The 20475-nt window shown below is 36.4% G+C and overlaps 2 protein-coding genes across 2 annotated transcripts in view; one reads left to right on the top strand and one right to left on the bottom strand.

Annotated features, from left to right (window-relative positions):
* LOC144521732 (midkine-like) overlaps positions 1 to 7767 on the top strand; it is a 19838-nt gene extending 12071 nt beyond the window's left edge. The window contains exons 2-5 of the mRNA XM_078256302.1: positions 1435 to 1523; positions 5760 to 5933; positions 6279 to 6437; positions 7213 to 7767. Coding sequence (XP_078112428.1) covers positions 1436 to 1523; positions 5760 to 5933; positions 6279 to 6437; positions 7213 to 7232 — 441 coding nt within the window. The 5' untranslated portion in view covers position 1435 and the 3' untranslated portion in view covers positions 7233 to 7767. The remainder of the gene's footprint in view (positions 1 to 1434; positions 1524 to 5759; positions 5934 to 6278; positions 6438 to 7212) is intronic.
* A 9165-nt stretch (positions 7768 to 16932) lies between these two features.
* LOC144521455 (muscarinic acetylcholine receptor M4-like) lies at positions 16933 to 18747 on the bottom strand. Its single transcript, XM_078256002.1, has 2 exons — positions 17942 to 18747; positions 16933 to 17419 (listed from the first exon to the last, which is right to left on the bottom strand). The coding sequence occupies exons 1-2, from the start codon at positions 18745 to 18747 to the stop codon at positions 16933 to 16935; spliced, it is 1293 nt and encodes a 430-aa protein (XP_078112128.1).
* Positions 18748 to 20475: the final 1728 nt, after the last annotated feature.

Below are 20475 nucleotides of genomic sequence, written 5' to 3'. Positions count from 1 at the left end.
CAAGGTCCCAGTAGCTTCAAGACATCACACACATCATAAACAGGATGATAAAATAACAAATCCACATGAATGTATAAGCATGAGACGCTTAGGGACTGACCCTGTGATTCATATCACGAGTATATATATATATATATATATATATATATATATATGCATATATATATATATATATATATATATATATATTTTCAGGACTCTCTTGAAAAAGAGATTTTTGAAGTTGTTTTGTAGTTTTTTTGTAGTCTCTTTGTAGGTTGTTTTGTAGTCTCTTTGAAGTTGTTTTGTAGTCTCTTTGAAGTTGTCCTGTATTCTCTTTGAAGTCGTTTTGTATTCTCTTTGTAGTTGTTTTGTAGTCTTTTTGAAGTTGTTTTGTAGTCTCTTTGTAGTTGTTTTTTAGTGTCTTTGCAGTTGTTTTGTAGTCTCTTTGTAGATGTTTTTTAGTCTCTTTGAAGGTTGTTTTGTAGTCTCTTTGAAGGCTGTTCTGTAGTCTCTTTGAAGGCTGTTCTGTAGTCTTTTTGAAGTTATTTTGTAGTCTCTTTGAAGGTTGTTCTGTAGTCTCTTTGAAGGTTGTTTTGTAGTCTTTTTGAAGGTTATTTTTTAGTCTCTTTGAAGGTTGTTCTGTAGTCTCTTTGAAGGTTGTTTTGTAGTCTCTTTGAAGGTTATTCTGTAGTCTCTTTGAAGGTTGTTTTGTAGTCTTTTTGAAGGTTATTTTGTAGTCTCTTTGAAGATTGTTCTGTAGTCTCTTTGAAGGTTGTTCTGTAGTCTCTTTGAAGGTTGTTCTGTAGTCTCTTTGAAGGTTGTTCTGTAGTCTCTTTGAAGGTTATTTTGTAGTCTCTTTTGAAGGTTGTTTTGTAGTCTTTTTGAAGGTTGTTTTGTAGTCTCTAGGGGGATTACAACTCCCCCAATAATTAAAACTGTGCTTTTTTGTTTTGTTTTGATGCTTTTTTGGGAAGTGTTTGTCGCCTTTTTTGAGTATTTATTGACCAAATTTTTTCGCTGTTTTTTTTCCCTTTTTTGAGTTTATTTTGGCCAAATTTTCCCCAATCATTTTCCACTTTTTCTGACATTTGTCGCCTTTTGACATTTTTTGCCGTTCTTTTTTCTGTTTTTCTGAGGTTTTTGATGCTTCTTTAAACATTTTTGTCTCTTTTTCTGATTGTTTTTTCTGCCAATTTTTACGATGTTTTGTCTATATTCTCAACACGTGCACACATGTCCCGGGACCTCCCCAGATATTTGGAGATCTTAACCCCCCCCCCCCCTCAATGTTGAACCCAAAGTTACAGCCGTGTCCTAATCACAGATAAAGACTTCCTGGGTATTAGGAAGCAGCGATTTGATGCTGCTGCTTTAACGCTGCGTCATGTCTGCAGTGTTTCTGTTTCCTGTTTCCTGTTTGATGTCTAAATGTGAATGTTTGTGTCCCTGCAGAATGCGAAGTTTGTTCTCTGTGACGCTGCTGCTGCTGCTGGCGCTGACGCTCCCCGCCGAGGCCAACCGGAGAGCCAAGAATCACAAAGGTCGGTGTTACGTCCTGAAGTGCGAGAGGTCCAGGGTTCAAATCCTGGACGATCCTCCACTTATGTTACGCCCCGTAGTGCTACGGGTATCAGGACACGCATGAACCAGATGTAACTGGTATTTTGAGAGGATATTTATTTTGAACAAGGCAAACAGAACTCACAACGGAAAAAAATGGGCCAATGGGTGCTGTGGAAATCAACATAGGAATATAACAGAAGGAGATCCTCAAAAGGAAGATTACTACTACTCCAGCTACAGGAAAACAAAAGGATGAACCAAAATCCTCTCTAACTAAAATACTTTGCAAAACAACAACACACTAGTGTAACTAGACAAGACCAATCTGTTGAGTGCAAGAGCGATATCAGTTTTGAAGCTCACCCTGGCCCACTTCCTCACACACACATACCACAACGAGACGAGCTAATCAGGTCTGACAGCTGCCTCGAACTGCAAGTCAAACAGGCTATTTGAGCCAGAGGCGGACTTCACTGGAGCTCCTCGATTGGGGCAGTGGTGGCATGCCCCCCCAAATCAGCGTCACCATCGCAGGGAACCCCAAGAACTAGGCGGGACTTCCCTTAGCCCACCAATCTGCGCGCAGCATGCTCCGCATCTCAGATAAAACACAATCACAGTTAAATACACACAGCAGCCGTAACATTGGATATTTAAACACCAACAAATCCTATGTTTTGCTGTCCAGGATCACCTGATCCATCTTACTTGTATGACAGTTTTTTAAAGGAACATTGGATTGGATCACTGTGATCCAAATACCAAGTCCTGTTGACCAGAGCCTTAAATGGAGCCAACAGTGCAGCCTGCTGGTTCAGCAGAGAACTACAGGTATAGAACTACAGGTATAGAACTACAGGTATAGAACTACAGGTATAGAACTACAGGTATAGAACTACAGGTATAGAACTACAGGTATAGAACTACAGGTAGGACACATACCGGTGGCCACTAATAGCCAGTGTTTGTTTTTTAAGAAACCAAAACACTGTAATAAACAGAAACATTTTACATTCCTTATTTTGTTATGTTTTTTTTGTTTGTTTTTTTTGTTTACCATATCTCATTAGATGTGACATGCTTCACATATGCTTCAAATATGAAGAAGTGTATGTATGATTTTGTGATCATTCACTTAAAAAAAACCTCTCTGATTTTATTTGGTTCAAAGAAATCACCACTGAATCCAGCCTTCTGATTGGATCAGGATAATCCTGTTTATTTTTATTTTTTTATCAAATAGATCCCAAACCCAAAGGGCAGGTTTGATCCAGATCAAATGGAAGATCAGATTACATGCTCTGATCTTAGTTCAGAATCCCTCTTTTGCTTTTGAAAAACCCATTTTCAAGATTTGCTCCAATCCGTGATCCGAAATCCTGCTGGATTACTTTTGAAAAACTGGGCCCTGGAGATCAACGTGTCGTCATGGCTCGCTGTAACGTTGACTTACCGTATTCCCCATACTTGATTTGAAAAAGGAAAAGAAGCCATTTACTACTTAATACTTAAGATAGCATCAAATGTAATCACCCGAAACCTTCTTAAAGTGGCCATATGATGCTCATTTTCAGGTTCATAACTGTATTTTAAGGTTGTACCAGAATAGGTTTACATGGTTTAATGTTAAAAAACACCATATTGTTGTTGTACTGCCCAGCTCTCTCTCACTGCTGCAGATCCTCTTTCAGCTGGTCTCTGTTTCAGCTACAGAGTGAGACCTCTTTCCTTCTTCTTCTTCTGTACTATCTTTGATTGCACATGCTCAGTAGCTCAGATGTAGCTCATGTCAGCTAGCTAGCTCCATAGACAGTAAAAGAAAGGCTGTTTCTCCAGCTTCAGTCAGTTACAAGGCAGGATTAGCTGGGAGACTTCTTCTAAACGAGGGACCACTTCCACCTTTGTGTTGAATACCTGCAGAACAGGGACATGGAAGTAGTTCTTTTGGAGATTAGGGTGAACTAGTGTGTGTTGTACCATTGAGAACGAGCTAGCATGCTAACGGTTAGCCCCCTAGCCCCCTCGTCTCAGCTAGTGACGTAGAAAGCCGTGCAGATGTTGACCAGCTGACCCAGAGACTGAAGACAGGACACATTCAGAAACCGTATCTCACTCAGAACAGCATGGAGGGTTATCAACGTCTGTATGAAGCACCAGAGACACTAAAGAACTCCCCAAATCCCAGAAAAAGAGATTTCTTTCATAATATGGGCTCTTTAAGGTCTCAGAGAATATATTACGAGTTACTTTTTGAATATATTGTACAATTTAATAATACATAATATGTTGTCAGATTCTCAATTGTCCCACTGTCCTTAAATGCATTTTGGGAAAACCCTCTGGCAGTTAGTGTCAAAGTTAGCTAGCTCAGAAGTTAAGCCAAATAACCAGTAACGAGATAGAAACCTCCCGTTGTACATGTTCATCTTCAAATGTTTGCCAAAAATCAACCATTTCCTTGATCAAGAAGATGAAAAATACATACAATTCTACGTTCTTTTGGCTTAACGGGAGCAGCTGTATTTGTTTACGGTGTGGCTGTAGTCATGTGATAGAAATCCATCCAATCAGTGACTGAGCCTGCAAACCAAAGCACAAAGACCGCCCACAGCCGGGTGTCAAGAGTTTATCAATGTAAATCAGTCAGGAGTGAGGGGGACAGATTGGTCAGGAAGATGAGTCCAGACCGTTATACCGCCACGCGGGCGGTCCTGTTAAACTGGTCTGTGTGTGTATGTGTGTATGTGTGTGTGTGTGTGTGTGTGTGTGTGTGTGTGTGTGTGTTTGTGTGTGTGTGTGTGTGTGTGTGTGTATGTGTGTATGTGTGTGTGTGTGTGTGTGTGAGCCCTACTGTGCTGTTCGGTTGTGGAGAAACGTGAGAACACCTCGTTCCCGTTGTGATGAAACCAGTCTGTTCCGACACTATGAACGGTGAAACTAGAGTGTGCTAACACGTGTCAACGTCTGTCTTCAGGTTCAAAACATATTCAGGCCTCGTCTGGTTTTACTGGTCTGCTACGTTACATCATTCAGCACCCTGTCATGTGCTAAATGATGTAACATACTCAACTACATAACATAACATAACATAACATAACATAAGATAGACTTTATTAATCACACTCTGGAGAAAGTCCTGCGCTACGACACACATCAGAATAACAGAAATAGACATTATATAGACATAGGATTACAAAATATACAGAATGTTTTATAATAAATAGAAAAAAATAGAATTAGTTATAATAATAATAGTTATAATACAAACATATTTACACTATAAACACCCTTATATAATGTGAACTGATAGATAACAGCTTTCTGTCTGACAACATTATGGGATGGATCCCTACAGAGATAGACCTTTTAGTTAAAGAGTAAGATCCTTTTAGTTTAACATGAAACAGCCCCGAAATCACCATCACCAAACCCACCAGACTCCATGTAAATAATCAGGACTTTTAGTGTGTATAGAGCCAGCATATTTATACCAGACTCCATGTAAATAATCAGGACTTTTAGTGTGTATAGAGCCAGCATATCTCCACCAGACTCCATGTAAATAATCAGGACTTTTAGCGTGTATAGAGCCAGCATATCTCCACCAGACTCCATGTAAATAATCAGGACTTTTAGTGTGTATAGAGCCAGCATATCTCCACCAGACTCCATGTAAATAATCAGGACTTTTAGTGTGTATAGAGCCAGCATATCTCCACCAGACTCCATGTAAATAATCAGGACTTTTAGTGTGTATAGAGCCAGCATATCTCCACCAGACTCCATGTAAATAATCAGGACTTTTAGCGTGTATAGAGCCAGCATATTTATACCAGACTCCATGTAAATAATCAGGACTTTTAGTGTGTATAGAGCCAGCATATTGGGTTTGGTGATGGTGATTTCGGGGCTGTTATTTGTCTCTTCAGTTGTTTTGCTTCTCACTTTGTGACTCTTTGGAGTTGTTTTGTGTCTTTTTGTGGTCGTTTGTGGTCACTGTGTGTCTTAATACTTGATGCTTTGTGTGTGTGTGTGTGTGTGTGTGTGTGTGTGTGTCTGTTTGTCTGTCTGTGTGTGTGTGTGTGTGTGTGTGTGTGTGTGTGTGTGTGTGTCTGTTTGTCTGTCTGTGTGTGTGTGTGTGTGTGTGTGTGTGTCTGTTTGTCTGTCTGTGTGTGTGTGTGTGTGTGTGTGTGTGTGTGTGTGTGTGCTCCCAGGTGGTAAACATGAGAAATCGCGGCTGGCGTCTGAGTGCTCCTCTGCAGAGACGCAGTACGGGAAATGTGTCCCCGAACACGGAGACTGTGGAGACGGTGTGAGAGAGGTGACCTGCAAAGATCGCACCGACAAGATTCACTGCAAGATCCCCTGCAACTGGAAGAAAGACATCAGTAAGACTCAGCAACCCACACATTACTAATACACTCTAAATATACACCTGTTTACAGTGTACACATCTGTAAAATACACACAACAAATACCAGCAATGGATGAAAATGTCAAAAGAACTCACAAGGTCGACTCTTTAATCTCCCAAAACCTCCTGGTCGACAAAAGTTGTCAGAGCACAAACTATGAAATTCTGTAAAACTATCAACTTTCAACTGTAAAAAACAGAAACACAACCGGACAAAATCACGTTCTACGGACAATTTCTGTTAAAATATTCATTCATACAACTGTTAATACGCAGATGTTTCTCAACGTGATTTCTGTTGCGTGTGTTTTCCCACCAGGTGACTGTAAGTATAAGTTCGGCCCGTGGGGATCCTGCGACGGAGACACCAACACTAAGAGCCGCTCAGGAACTCTGAAGCGAGCGCTGTTCAACGCCGAGTGTCAACCCACCGTCTCGGTTTCCAAACCCTGCTCCCCCAAAATGAAGAAGACCAGAGGTGAGAGCCTGAAGTTCTCAATCGCAGCCAGACACTTGCAGCCATGTGTGTGTGTGTGTGTGTGTGTGTGTGTGTCTGTGTCTGTCTGTGTGTGTGTGTGTGTGTGTGTGTGTGTGTGTGTGTGTGTGTGTGTGTGTCTGTGTCTGTGTGTGTGTGTGTGTGTGTGTGTGTGTGTGTGTGTGTGTGTGTGTGTGTGTGTGTGTGTGTGTGTGTGTGTGTGTGTGTGTGTGTGTGTGTGTGTGTGTGTGTGTGTGTGTGTGTGTGTGTGTGTGTGTGTGTGTGTGTCTGTGTCTGTCTGTGTGTGTGTGTGTGTGTGTGTGTGTGTGTGTGTGTGTGTGTGTGTGTGTGTGTGTGTGTGTCTCTGTGTGTCTATGTGTGTGTCTGTGTGTGTGTGTGTGTGTGTGTGTGTGTGTGTGTATGTTTTTGGAAGAAGTATTCAGATCATTTACTGCTTTAGGAAATACTTCAGTCTGTAAGTATCATCAGTAAAATATTGTTAAAGTATTTAAACATTGTAGAACGTGTAAAGGATCCAACCAGTTGTGTGTTTAATGGTCCACACACACACACACACACACACACACACACACACACACACACACACACACACACACACACACACACACACACATACAGTTGTGTTTTCAATGGTCTAATCATGTCAGCTGGACTACATATGATATATATGATTAGTATTTAGATCAGTGGATTGTAACTGATCGGTTGATTTGAGATCATTGGATGGTTATTGATCCCTTTTCTTCTCGTCTCCAAGGGGACAAGAAGTCGAACTGAAGCACGAAGAGAAGACGCTGAACAATTGTCTTCATCGAACACAAACGACCCGACAGACTCGTCCAAAACACACCAACCTTTGACTGTATTCTGATTTGATGTTCCTGTGTTTTTTCGATTCAAGCTTTCCCAGAATCCTCCACTAGATAATAATAATAATAATAATAATAATAATAATGATGATACTTCTGTCCCTCGTAGCTTATAGTTTGTTTTGACAGTACAGTTAGTCTTAAAAGCTTTTTTAAAAGTAGCTAAAGTTAAATTAACATCCAAGAATTGTTCTGATTGGCTGTGAAAACTCTCGGGATGATCCAGACTTCATACGTTGGGTTATAAAAGCTTCTGTTTTTACTCCAGTTCAGAACCTCCTTTAAAAACTGTATGAAAAACATAAATTAGGAATTGGATGAATCTGAAATGGAAAAAGAAAGAATCCTCTATGAAATCTATTTTTTGAACTGTAGATTATTGACGTTGCAAGATGAAACTTGTATAAATGAACAAAATAAATACTGTACGTTGTTTTGGTGAAGAGTTTGGTCTGTTCTTTGGGTAAACGTTAACAGAAATATCATAAAATGTCTGATGAACAACAACTATGACAACTATACTCTGACTTTTTATGACTTTTTCAACATACTATACTATGACTTTTATGACTTTTTCAACTTACTATACTATGACTTTCTATGACTTTTTTAACATACTATACTATGACTTTCTATGACTTTTTCAACAAACTACACTATGACTTTTTATGACTTTTTCTACATACTACACTATGATTTTTTATAACTTTTTCAACTTACTATACTATGACTTTTTATGACTTTTTCGACATACTATGACTTTTTATGACGTTTTCAACATACTATATTATGACTTTTTCAACATACTACACTGTGACTTTTTCTGACTTTTTCGACATGCTATACTTTTACTTCATGACTTTTTCTACATACTACACTCTGACTTTTATGACTTTTTCAACCTACTACACTATGACTTTTTATGACTATTTTCGACATACTATACTCTGACTTTCTATGACTTTTTCAACAAACTACACTATGACTTTTTATGACTTTTTTCGACATAATATACTTTGACTTTTTATGACTTTTTTGACATAATATACTTTGACTTTTTATGACTTTTTTGACATACTATACTTTGACTTTTTATAACTTTTTTCGACATACTATTCTTTGACTTTTTATAACTTTTTTCAACATACTATACTATGACTTTTTATGAATTTTTTCGACATACTATACTATGACTTTTTATGACTTTTTTTCGACATACTATACTATGACTTTTTAAGTTTTTTTTCGACATACTATACTATGACTTTTTTATGACTTTTTCGACGTACTATATTATGACTTTTTTATAGTTTTTTTCGACATACTATACTATGACTTTTTTATGACTTTTTTTCGACATACTATACTATGACTTTTTATGACTTTTTTCGACATACTATACTATGACTTTTTATGACTTTTTCGACATGCTATAATTTGACTTTCTATGACTTTTTCAACATACAATACTATGATTTTTTTATGACTTTTTCAACATACTTATACTATGACTTTTTATGACTTTTTCGACATACTATACTATGACTTTTTATGACGTTTTAAACATACTACACTATGACTTTTTATGACTTTTTCAAAATACTATACTATGACTTTTTATGACTTTTTCAATATACTTATACTATGACTTTTTATGACTTTTTCGATATACTATACTATGACTTTTTATGACTTTTTCAACATACTATACTTTGACTTTTTATGAATTTTTCAACATACTATACTATGACTTTTTATGATTTTTTCAACATACTCTACTATGACTTTTTATGATTTTTTCAACATACTATACTATGACTTTTTATGACTTTTTCAACATACTACACTATGACTTTTTATTACTTTTTCAACATACTACACTATGACTTTTTATGAATATTTCAACATACTATACTTTCACTTCATGACTTTTTCATTATACTACACAAACTTTTTATGACTTTTTCAAAATACTATACTATGACTTTTTATGACTTTTTCAAAATATTATACTCTGACTTTCTATGACTTTTTCAACATACTACACTATTACTTTTTATGACTTTTTCAACAAACTACACTATTACTTTTTATTACTTTTTTAACATACTATACTATGACTTTTTATGACTTTTTCAACACACTATACTATGACTTTTTATGATTTTTTCAACATACTATACTATGACTTTTTTCGATATACTATACTCTGACTTTTTGACTTTTTCAACCTACTACACTATGACTTTTTATAACTTTTTCGACATACTGTACAATGATTTTCTCACTTTTTCAACATACTACACTATGACTTGTTCATCACTTTTTCGAGATACTATACTATGACTTTTCATGACTTTTTCGATATACTATACTATGACTTTCTATGACTTTTTCAACATACTACACTATGACTTTTCATGACTTTTTCAACATAATATACTATGACTTTTTATGACTTTTTCAACATACTACACTGTGACTTTTTATGACTTTTTTGACATACTATACTTTCACTTCATGACTTTTTCGATATACTATACTATGACTTTCTTTGACTTTTTCAACATACTACACTCTGACTTTCTTTGACTTTTTCAACATAATATACTATGACTTTTTAAAAAATTTTCGACATACTATACTATGACTTTCTATGACTTTTTCAACATACTATACTATGACTTTTTATGATTTATTCAATATATTACACTATGACTTTTTATGACTTTTTCGACATGCTATACTTTAACTTCATGACTTTATCAATATACTACACAAACTTTGTATGATTTTTTGACATAATATACTATGACTTTTTATGACTTTTTCAACATACTATACTATGACTTTTTATGACTTTTTCAACATACTACACTATGACTTTTTATGACTTTTTCAACATACTATAGTATGACTTTTTATGACTTTTTCAACATACTATACTATGACTTTTTATGAATTTTTCAACATACTATACTATGACTTTTTATGACTTTTTCAACATACTACACTATGACTTTTTATGACTTTATCGACATGCTATACTTTCACTTCATGACTTTTTCAACATACTACACTATGACTTTTTATGAATTTTTCAACATACTCTACTATGACTTTTTATGACTTTTTCGATACCTATACTTTCACTTCATGACTTCTTCAATGTACTATACTCTGCCTTTTTATGAACTTTTTCAACATACTACACTATGACTTTTTATGACTTTTTCAACATAATATATTAGGACTTTTTATGACTTTTTCGATACACTATACTATGACTTTTTATGAATTTTTCGACATACTATACTATGACTTTTTATGACTTTTTCAACATACTATACTATGACTTTTTCAACATACTATACTATGACTTTTTATGACTTTTTCAACATACTATACTATGACTTTTCTATGACTTTTTCAACATACTATACTGACTATTTATGAATTTTTCAACATACTATACAATGACTTTTTATGACTTTTTCAACATACTACAAAATATGACTTTTTATGACTTTTACAACATTATATACTATGACTTTTTATGACTTTTTCAACATACTATACTATGACTTTTTCAACATACTATACTATGACTTTTTATGACTTTTTTCAACATACTATACTATGACTTTTTTATGACTTTTTCGACATACTATACTATGACTTTTTTATGACTTTTTTCAACATACTATACTATGACTTTTTATGACTTTTTTCAACATACTATAGTATGACTTTTTCAACATACTATACTATGACTTTTTATGACTTTTTCAACATACTACACTGACTTTTCATGACTTTTTCAAAATAATATAATATGACTTTCTATGACTTTTTCAACATACTACACTATGACTTTTTATGACTTTTTCAACATTATATACTTTGACTTTTTATGACTTTTTCAACATACTATACTATGACTTTTTATGACTTTTTCAACATACTATACTATGACTTTTTATTACTTTTTTAACATACTATACTATGACTTTTTCAACATACTATACTATGACTTTTTCAACATACTATACTATGACTTTTTATGACTTTTTCAACATACTACACTGACTTTTCATGACTTTTTCAAAATAATATACTATGACTTTTTATGACTTTTTCCAACATACTACACTACGACTTTTTATAACTTTTTTCAAACATACTACACTATGACTTTTTATGACTTTTTCAACATACTACACTATGACTTTTTATGAATTTACCAACATACTATACTATGACTTTTTATTACTTTTTTTTAACATACTATACTATGAATTTCATGAATTTTTCAAAATACTATACTATGACTTTTTATGACTTTTTCAACATACTATACTATGACTTTTTATGACTTTTTCAACATACTATACTCTGACATTTTATGACTTTTTCAACATACTATACTATGACTTTTTATGACTTTATCGACATGCTATACTATGACTTTTCATGACTTTTTCAACATACTACACTATGACTTTTTATGAATTTTTCAAAATACTATACTGACTTTTTATGAATTTTTCAACATACTATACTCTGACATTTTATGACGTTTTCAACATGCTACACTATGAATTTTTATGACTTTTTCGACATGCTATACTTTCACTTCATGACTTTTTCGATATACTATACTCTGAATTTTTTTTTCCTTTTTCAACATACTATACTATGACTTTTTCAACATACTACACTATGACTTTTTAAACATACTATACTATGACTTTTTATGACTTTTTCAACATACTATACTATGACTTTTTCAACATACTATACTATGACTTTTTATGACTTTTTCAACATACTATACTATGACTTTTTATGACTTTTTCAACATACTACACTATGACTTTTTATGACTTTTTCGACATGCTATACTTTCACTTCATGACTTTTTCGATATACTATACTATGACTTTTTCAACATACTATACTATGACTTTTTCAACATACTACACTATGACTTTTCATGACTTTTTCAACATAATATACTATGACTTTTTCAACAAACTATACTATGACTTTTTCAACATACTATACTATGACTTTTTCAACATACTACACTATGACTTTTTATGACTTTTTCGACATGCTATACTTTCACTTCATGACTTTTTCGATATACTATACTCTGACATTTTATGACTTTTTCAACATACTATACTATGACTTTTTATGACTTTTTCAACATACTATACTATGACTTTTTATGACTTTTCAACATACTCTACTATGACTTTTTATGATTTTTCAACATACTATACTATGACTTCATGTGACTGTTTCAACATACTATACTATGACTTTTTATGACTTTTTCGACATACTATACTATGACTTTTTTATGACTTTTTCGACATGCTATACTTTGACGTTTTTCGACATACTATGCTATGAATTTTTATGATTTTTTCAACATACTATACTATGACTTTTTATGACTTTTTCAACATACTATACTATGACTTTTTATGACTTTTTCGACATACTATACTATGACTTTTTATGACTTTTTCAACATACTATACTATGACTTTTTATTACTTTTTTAACATACTATACTATGACTTTTTCAACATACTATACTATGACTTTTTATGACTTTTTCAACATACTACACTATGACTTTTCATGACTTTTTCAACATAATATACTATGACTTTTTATGACTTTTTCAACATACTACACTATGACTTTTTATGACTTTTTCGACATGCTATACTTTCACTTCATGACTTTTTCGATATACTATACTCTTTACTATACTTACTTTTTTTGACCTTTTCAACATACTACACATTGACTTTTTTGACTTTTTCAACATACTATACTATGACTTTTTATGGCTTTTTCAACATACTATACTATGACTTTTTATGGCTTTTTCAACATGCTATACTATGACTTTTTATGACTTTTTTGACATACTATACTATGACTTTTGGGACTTTTTCAACATACTATACTATGACTTTTTATGGCTTTTTCAACATACTATACTATGACTTTTTATGACTTTTTCAACTTACTATACTACTTTTTATGACTTTTTTCGACATACTATACTATGACTTTCTCTGGACTTTTTCGACATGACTTTTTATGATTTTATTGGACATAATATACTATGACTTTTTGGGACTTTTTCGACATACTATACTATGACTTTTTATGACTTTTTCGACATAATATACTTAAACTTCATGACTTTTTCGATATATACTATGCTCTGACTTTTTATGACTTTTTCAATATACTACACTATGACATTTTATAACATTTTCGACATACTATACTTTCACTTCATGACTTTTTCGATATATACTATACCCCTGACTTTTTATGACTTTTTCAACTTACTATACTATGACTTTTTATAACATTTTTCGACATACTATACAATGACTTTTTATGACTTTTTCAACATACTACACTATGACTTTTCATGACATTTTTCGACATGCTATACTATGACTTTTTATGACTTTTTCAACATACTATACTATGACTTTTTATGAATTTTTTTTTCTTTTTATGAATACTATGATTTTTTTGGACATACTATACTATGACTTTTTGGGACTTTTTTCGACAAACTATACTATGACTTTTTGGGACTTTTTTCCACAAACTATACTATGACTTTTTGGGACTTTTTCGACATACTAGACTATGACTTTTTGGGACTTTTTTCGACCTACTATAGTATGACTCTATGGGACTTTTTCGACATACTACACTATGACATTTTATGACTTTTTCAACATACTACACTATGACTTTTTGAGACTTTTTTGATATACTATACTATGACTTTTTGAGACTTTTTTGATATACTATACTATGACTTTTTGGGACTTTTTCAACATTATATACCATGACGTTTTGGGACTTTTTTGATATACTATTCTATGACTTTTGGGGACTTTTTTGATATACTATAATATGACATTTTCGACATACTATACTATGACTTTTTGTGACTTTTTCAACATACTATACTATGACTTTTTATGATTTTTTTGGACATAATATACTATGACTTTTTGTGACTTTTTCAACATACTATACTATGAGTTTTTATGACTTTTTCAACTTACTACACTATGACTTTTTATGGCATTTTTTTCAACATACTATACTATGACTTTTTCAACATACTATACTATGACGTTTTATAACTTTTTTGACATACTATACTATGACTTTTTATAACTTTTTCGACATACTATACTATGAGTTTTTATGACTTTTTCAACATACTACACTATGAATTTTTTGACATTTTTTCAACATACTATACTATGACTTTTTCAACATACTATACTATGACGTTTTATAACTTTTTTGACATACTATACTATGACTTTTTATGATTTTATTGGACATAATATACTATGACTTTTTGGGACTTTTTCGACATACTATACTATGACTTTTTATGACTTTCAACATACTATACTATGACTTTTTATGACTTTTTCGACATGGTGTGAACAACAAATGATAGAACGGAGAATTGGTTTCAGAGCTTCAGGAATACCTCACCAAGGTGAGCTGCTGACTCAACTGACACTTTATAATCTGAGGTTGAAGGATCAAATCCCAGGTCTTTCTTGAGAGCTTTTAATTTTCTTTCCTCATGAATGTGAACAATAAATACAACACTTAACCGGTGCCTTTCAAGCTTCACAAGTGGCTCAGAAAGATAAGATGTCAAATTTCAAATGACGATTTGAGGTTGTGGCTTCAATCCTTTTAAAGGAGCAGGGGATTTTAAGGTCTAGCACTGATAGTGGATAAGTCAAATACACAGTGAAACAGGGGTCCAGTGTGTCAGATCAGATAGCTCAGTGTGATAGATTGCTGTTTGGAAGACCACACTGTTTGTCTCATAAGGGGCAGTCAATTTTGAGGTTCAACAGCCAAAATGAAGAAGTCAAACACACCAAGAGAACAGTTCAGAGGGTATTAGTGTTGGTGGTGTGGTAGGTTTGTTCTCAACACCAAAGACAACTGGGTCGTGTTTAAGACCTGCTCTCAGATGTGTAAATGAATAAGAATGGAGTAGAAATAATTTCTTAATTGACATTTTTAAATATAGGATCATAAAGAGGTAAGAAATGATGGTAGTAAAAAACCTGCATTTTTATGACATGTTAATGCTTATCACTTTTTTGACATACTATACTATGTTTTTTTGTGACTTTTTCGACATACTATACTATGACTTTTTATGACTTTTTCAACATACTATACTATGACTTTTTATAACTTTTTCGACATACTATACTATGACTTTTTATGACTTTTTCAACATACTATACTATGAATTTTTTGACATTTTTTCATCATACTATACTATGACTTTTCATGAATTTTTCAACATTCTACACTATGACTTTTCATGACTTTTTCAACATACTATACTATGACTTTTTCAACATACTATACTATGTTTTTTTGTGACTTTTTCGACATACTATACTATGACTTTTTATGACTTTTTCAACATACTATACTATGACTGTTTCAACATACTATACTATCACTTTTTATGACTTTTTCAACATACTATACTATGACTTTTTATAACTTTTTCAACATACTATACTATGACTTTTTTGAGATTTTTTCAACATACTATACTATGACTTTTTATGACTTTTTCAACATACTATACTATGACTTTTTATAACTTTTTCAACATACGATACTATGACTTTTTATGACTTTTTATAACTTTTTCAACATACTATACTATGACTTTTTTTGAGATTTTTTCGACATACTATACTATGACTTTTCATGACTTTTCGACATTCTATATTTTAAATTTTTATGACTTATTTCCACATATTATACAATTACAGCTGTTCACACTGAAACCATAAACATCAAACCAATCTCAGAGTTGGACTTCATCAAACAGACTTAAACACACAGCAGGTCCTCCACTTTCAACCTTCATTAACTTCATTCTCTACGCAGATAACAGGCACGTAATTAACATGTTAAAGCACAAAAACAAACTCCACACGGTGATCTCCTAATAAACTCTCAATAATTCTGGTTTGTCTGATTTCTTCCACACCATAGGCGTAGATTTTGGGGGCTGTGCAGGCGATATGTCCCCCCCAATATTTAGAAGAGGTAGATTTGTCCCCCTTAAAAAATATGACTCCCCAAAAGACGTAAAAAATAACTGTTCAGGGGGCTTCAACATGTACGGACAACAAGATATGTGCCTACTCTGCTAGCGGGGAGTTAAAGAAACACAACACACACTCACACACACACACAGACAGACACGCACACACATGCACACACAATCACAAACGTACACACGCACAAACACAGACACACACACACACACACAAACAGTCACACTCACACTCACACACACACACACATGCACACACAATCACAGAAACGCACACATGCACAAACACAAACACACACACATACACACACAGGCACACTGACGCACACACACAAACACACACGCACACACAGACACACACACTCACACGCACACACAATCACACAAACACACACACACACACACACTTGTTGCCGTGTCAGCGCAGCTTGTTGCCGTGGCAGCACAGCAGTCTGCAGAAAGTCTTCCTGAAGGTGACGTTGCACAGAGCGTAGCAGGCGGGGTTGATGGCGCTGTTGACGTAGCACAGCCAGTACCCAGCGATCCACAGCTCGAGCGGGATGCACACGTGGCAGAATGCCGCCACCACGGCCATGATGTTATACGGCGTCCAGGTGATGATGAAGGCCAGCAGGATGGCCAGGATTGTCTTGGTGACCCTGCGTTCCCTCGCCATCACGCGGCGCCATCGTCTCTCCTGAGAACGGAGGCTGGGGCAGCTGGCGAACGCCGCGGACGCCGTGCGGTGCAGGTCCGTGTTAGTGGACGAGGAATCCATCTCCGTCTTGTTGTCGTCTTCGTCCACAGCGTGGCGAGCGCCGGCGGCGGTCTGAGGGTGACTTCTGGACGCTTTCCGGCTCCCTCCGGGCTTCGGGGTGCTGGATTCTGATTGGTTCAGAGACAGGGATATTAAAGTTAACATTTATACTTAAGGACAGGACTGGAGTAAATGTACTTCGTTACATTTCACCACTGGGGTTATTAAAGTAAATCCTTTTTACCTTTTTTTTTTTTTTAACTAAATAAAAACTGCCAAGTTAAAAAAATAATAATTAAGAGCCCCGCCCCTTCCTGTGTGTACGCCCCTCCCCTTCCTGTATGTAAGTCCCGCCCCTTCCTATGTGTAAGCCCCGTCCTGTGTGTAAGTCACGCCCTTTCCTGTGTGTAAGCCCCGCCCCATCCTGTGTGTAAGCACCGCCCCGTCCTGTGTGTAAGCCCCGCCCCTTCCTGTGTATAAGTCCCACCCCTTCTTGTATCCGCCATGGGACTTTATTTCAGAAAAAAATGTGTCCGATAGTGAAAGTGGAGAGACAAATAATGTTTACATCTCGTTTGAATTGAAAAAAGTCGGAACATTTTAAGCAAAAAGTCAGAAGGGGCGGGACTTCTCTGCTGTGTTACTATGGTTACCTTGGTTCAGCGGTAGATCAGAGCCGAGGTCAGAGGTCACCCAGCTGCGTCGCTTCAATAGGAAGTCTCTAACGGACGAACTGGACGTCCGAAGCGCTCCCCGCTCCGTCTGGAGCGCGCTCAGTCGGCTGCGGCTGGCGGCGGAGAGCCGGCAGTACAGGCCGACCATGGCGAGCGCCGGCAGGTAGAAAGAAGGAAGCGTCGTCGCCAAGGTGACAGCGGGGCTGGCGAGGAGATGAGCGTAACACTGTCCGTCTGCGACCATGCGCTGGCCGCCGCGCGTCTGCCAGCATATAATGGCGGGCGCCCAGAGCGCCAAGGAAAGCAGCCAGGCGCCGCCGATCATGGCGCCTGCTGTGCTGCGTGTGCGGCGTGCGGGGTAGCTGAGCGGGCGCGTCATGCAGAGGTAGCGGTCCAGACAGATGATGAGCAGGTTCAGCACGGAGGCGGCGCTCACCACATAGTCCAGAACCAGCCACAGGTCGCAGAGGGCGGCGCCGAGCGGCCAGTGGCCCCGCAGCACGTACAGCGTGTAAACGTTCATGGAGAGCACGCCGATGATTAGGTCGGCCGCCGCCAGGCTCAGCAGGAAGTAGTTGTTGATGGTGCGCAGGCGGAGGTTCACTTTGATGGACAGGATCACCAGCGCGTTGCCCAGCACCGTGACGGCGCTGAGGAAGCCCGTTGCCACGGCAATGAGGACCAGCTGAGCCGTGCCGTAGTACGGACGCGGCGCCCCTGCACCTGCAGGCAGATGTGAGCTGTTACCGGGGTTACAGGGGCGGAGCCACAAGGAGGCGTTGACATCGGGTTTATTAGTCATCCATTCCATGTCCCCCTGCAAAACATACGGAGAGTTTGAGTTGCATTGTGGGTAATGTAGGAGCCAGGTTTTAATGGGGAAGAAGAATGTGTGGAATAAAAGAAGTTTACATTTGAAGATGTTTTTGTCCCTTTTAATCACCCTGTCGGGGTTGTAGTCGCTATAACGACCGCCTCGCTCTACATCACGTGTGTCAAAGTCAAGGCCTGCGGGCCAAATCTGTTTGCGTTGTCTGATTGAAAGAGACTTCAGATACAGTATTAGGGGACCACTAAGGTCTATATAAAGAGACTTCAGATACAGTATTAGGGACCACTAAGGTCTATATAAAAGAGACTTCAGATACAGTATTAGGGGACCACTAAGGTCTATATAAAAGAGACTTCAGATACAGTATTAGGGGACCACTAAGGTTCTATAGAGAAACCTGTAGGGGGGCTCTATGGAGAAACCTGTAGGGGGGGGGCACTATAGAGAAACCTGTAGGGGGGCTCTATGGAGAAACCTGTAGGGGGGGGGGCTCTATGGAGAAACCTGTAGGGGGGGGCGCTATAGAGAAACTTGTAGGGGGGCTCTATAGAGAAACCTGTAGGGGGGGGCTCTATAGAGAAACCTGTAGGGGGGCTCTATAGAGAAACCTGTAGGGGGGGGCTCTATAGAGAAACCTTTTACTGTCAGCCAGGGCTGAAATTCTTTTGCATCCCTGGGTAGCTCAAGAGGACATAGACATACATACAGACATACATAAGATGAATAGCACCAAAGGACATACGTGAAACATTACCACAAATGACATAAACACCTCACCACATCTTTCAAGTAAGAAAACAAAGCATACATGTATAACAACAGAAAATGACCATATGTACATAGGTGTGAACATACACACAGACAAGGTCTTGGAGACTTATAACCCTGAATAAATATTGCACTGGATTTAATGTAGCTGGTTTAACAATAGGATAGATTGATGTATGAAAGAGTTTTTAAGTCTGATGTGATTGAAAGAATAAACTCGAAAGTGTCTGTTTGAAGGCAGAAGCTGATATTCTCTGTGCAGAACGTGAGGAGTCATTTGAAATGTTCCTTGCCAGTCTGAGCATACTATTATTGTGAGCTTTCTGAAAGGAGTGTGCTACAGGTAGCCCAGTGGTGTAGTCTAATGTATTGTAGTGGGTATACTGTACTATATATTGGCCATAATCTGTCTTGGGGGGGCATATCATAGTGGGGGGTCTGGGTGTCCTCCCCCAGGGAAGTTTGGAGCGTCAAGGACTTCATTTCCTGTATTCAGATTCACTTTTATGCACCAATTTACGGTGGAAATCCCTTTATTTAGCCTATTTGAAGAAGAACAACACAGATGACAATTCAAAATATATAAAAATATAATGGAAAGTATGTTGTTGTGGGTCATTGGGCATTTTTAAGTGGGTATATGGAAATCCTGGAGCTTTCTTAATGGGTATACTGCGTATGTACACCACTGCATGTGGCAGAGTGAATCCTTAGGATTAACTGTATCTGTGGATGACTACCTTGGTTGTTTCCCACTGATTTATGTTGGATTCATGATAAGTTCAATTTTAGTTTTTGAAAATGAACACTAAGTTGGTGGCCCCCCCTGCAGTAACTCTGACACCCTGTTTAAGATCTCTGGTCTAAACAATGAAATCAAACAGAGCTATAATATTATACAGTTTAAAAGTCACACTAAACATATACTAC

The sequence above is a fragment of the Sander vitreus genome, chromosome 8, assembly GCF_031162955.1.
Source record: "Sander vitreus isolate 19-12246 chromosome 8, sanVit1, whole genome shotgun sequence".
NCBI lineage: Eukaryota > Metazoa > Chordata > Actinopteri > Perciformes > Percidae > Sander > Sander vitreus.
Note: the sequence above shows the minus strand (reverse complement) of the source record. Positions and strands in the feature narration are given on the sequence as shown.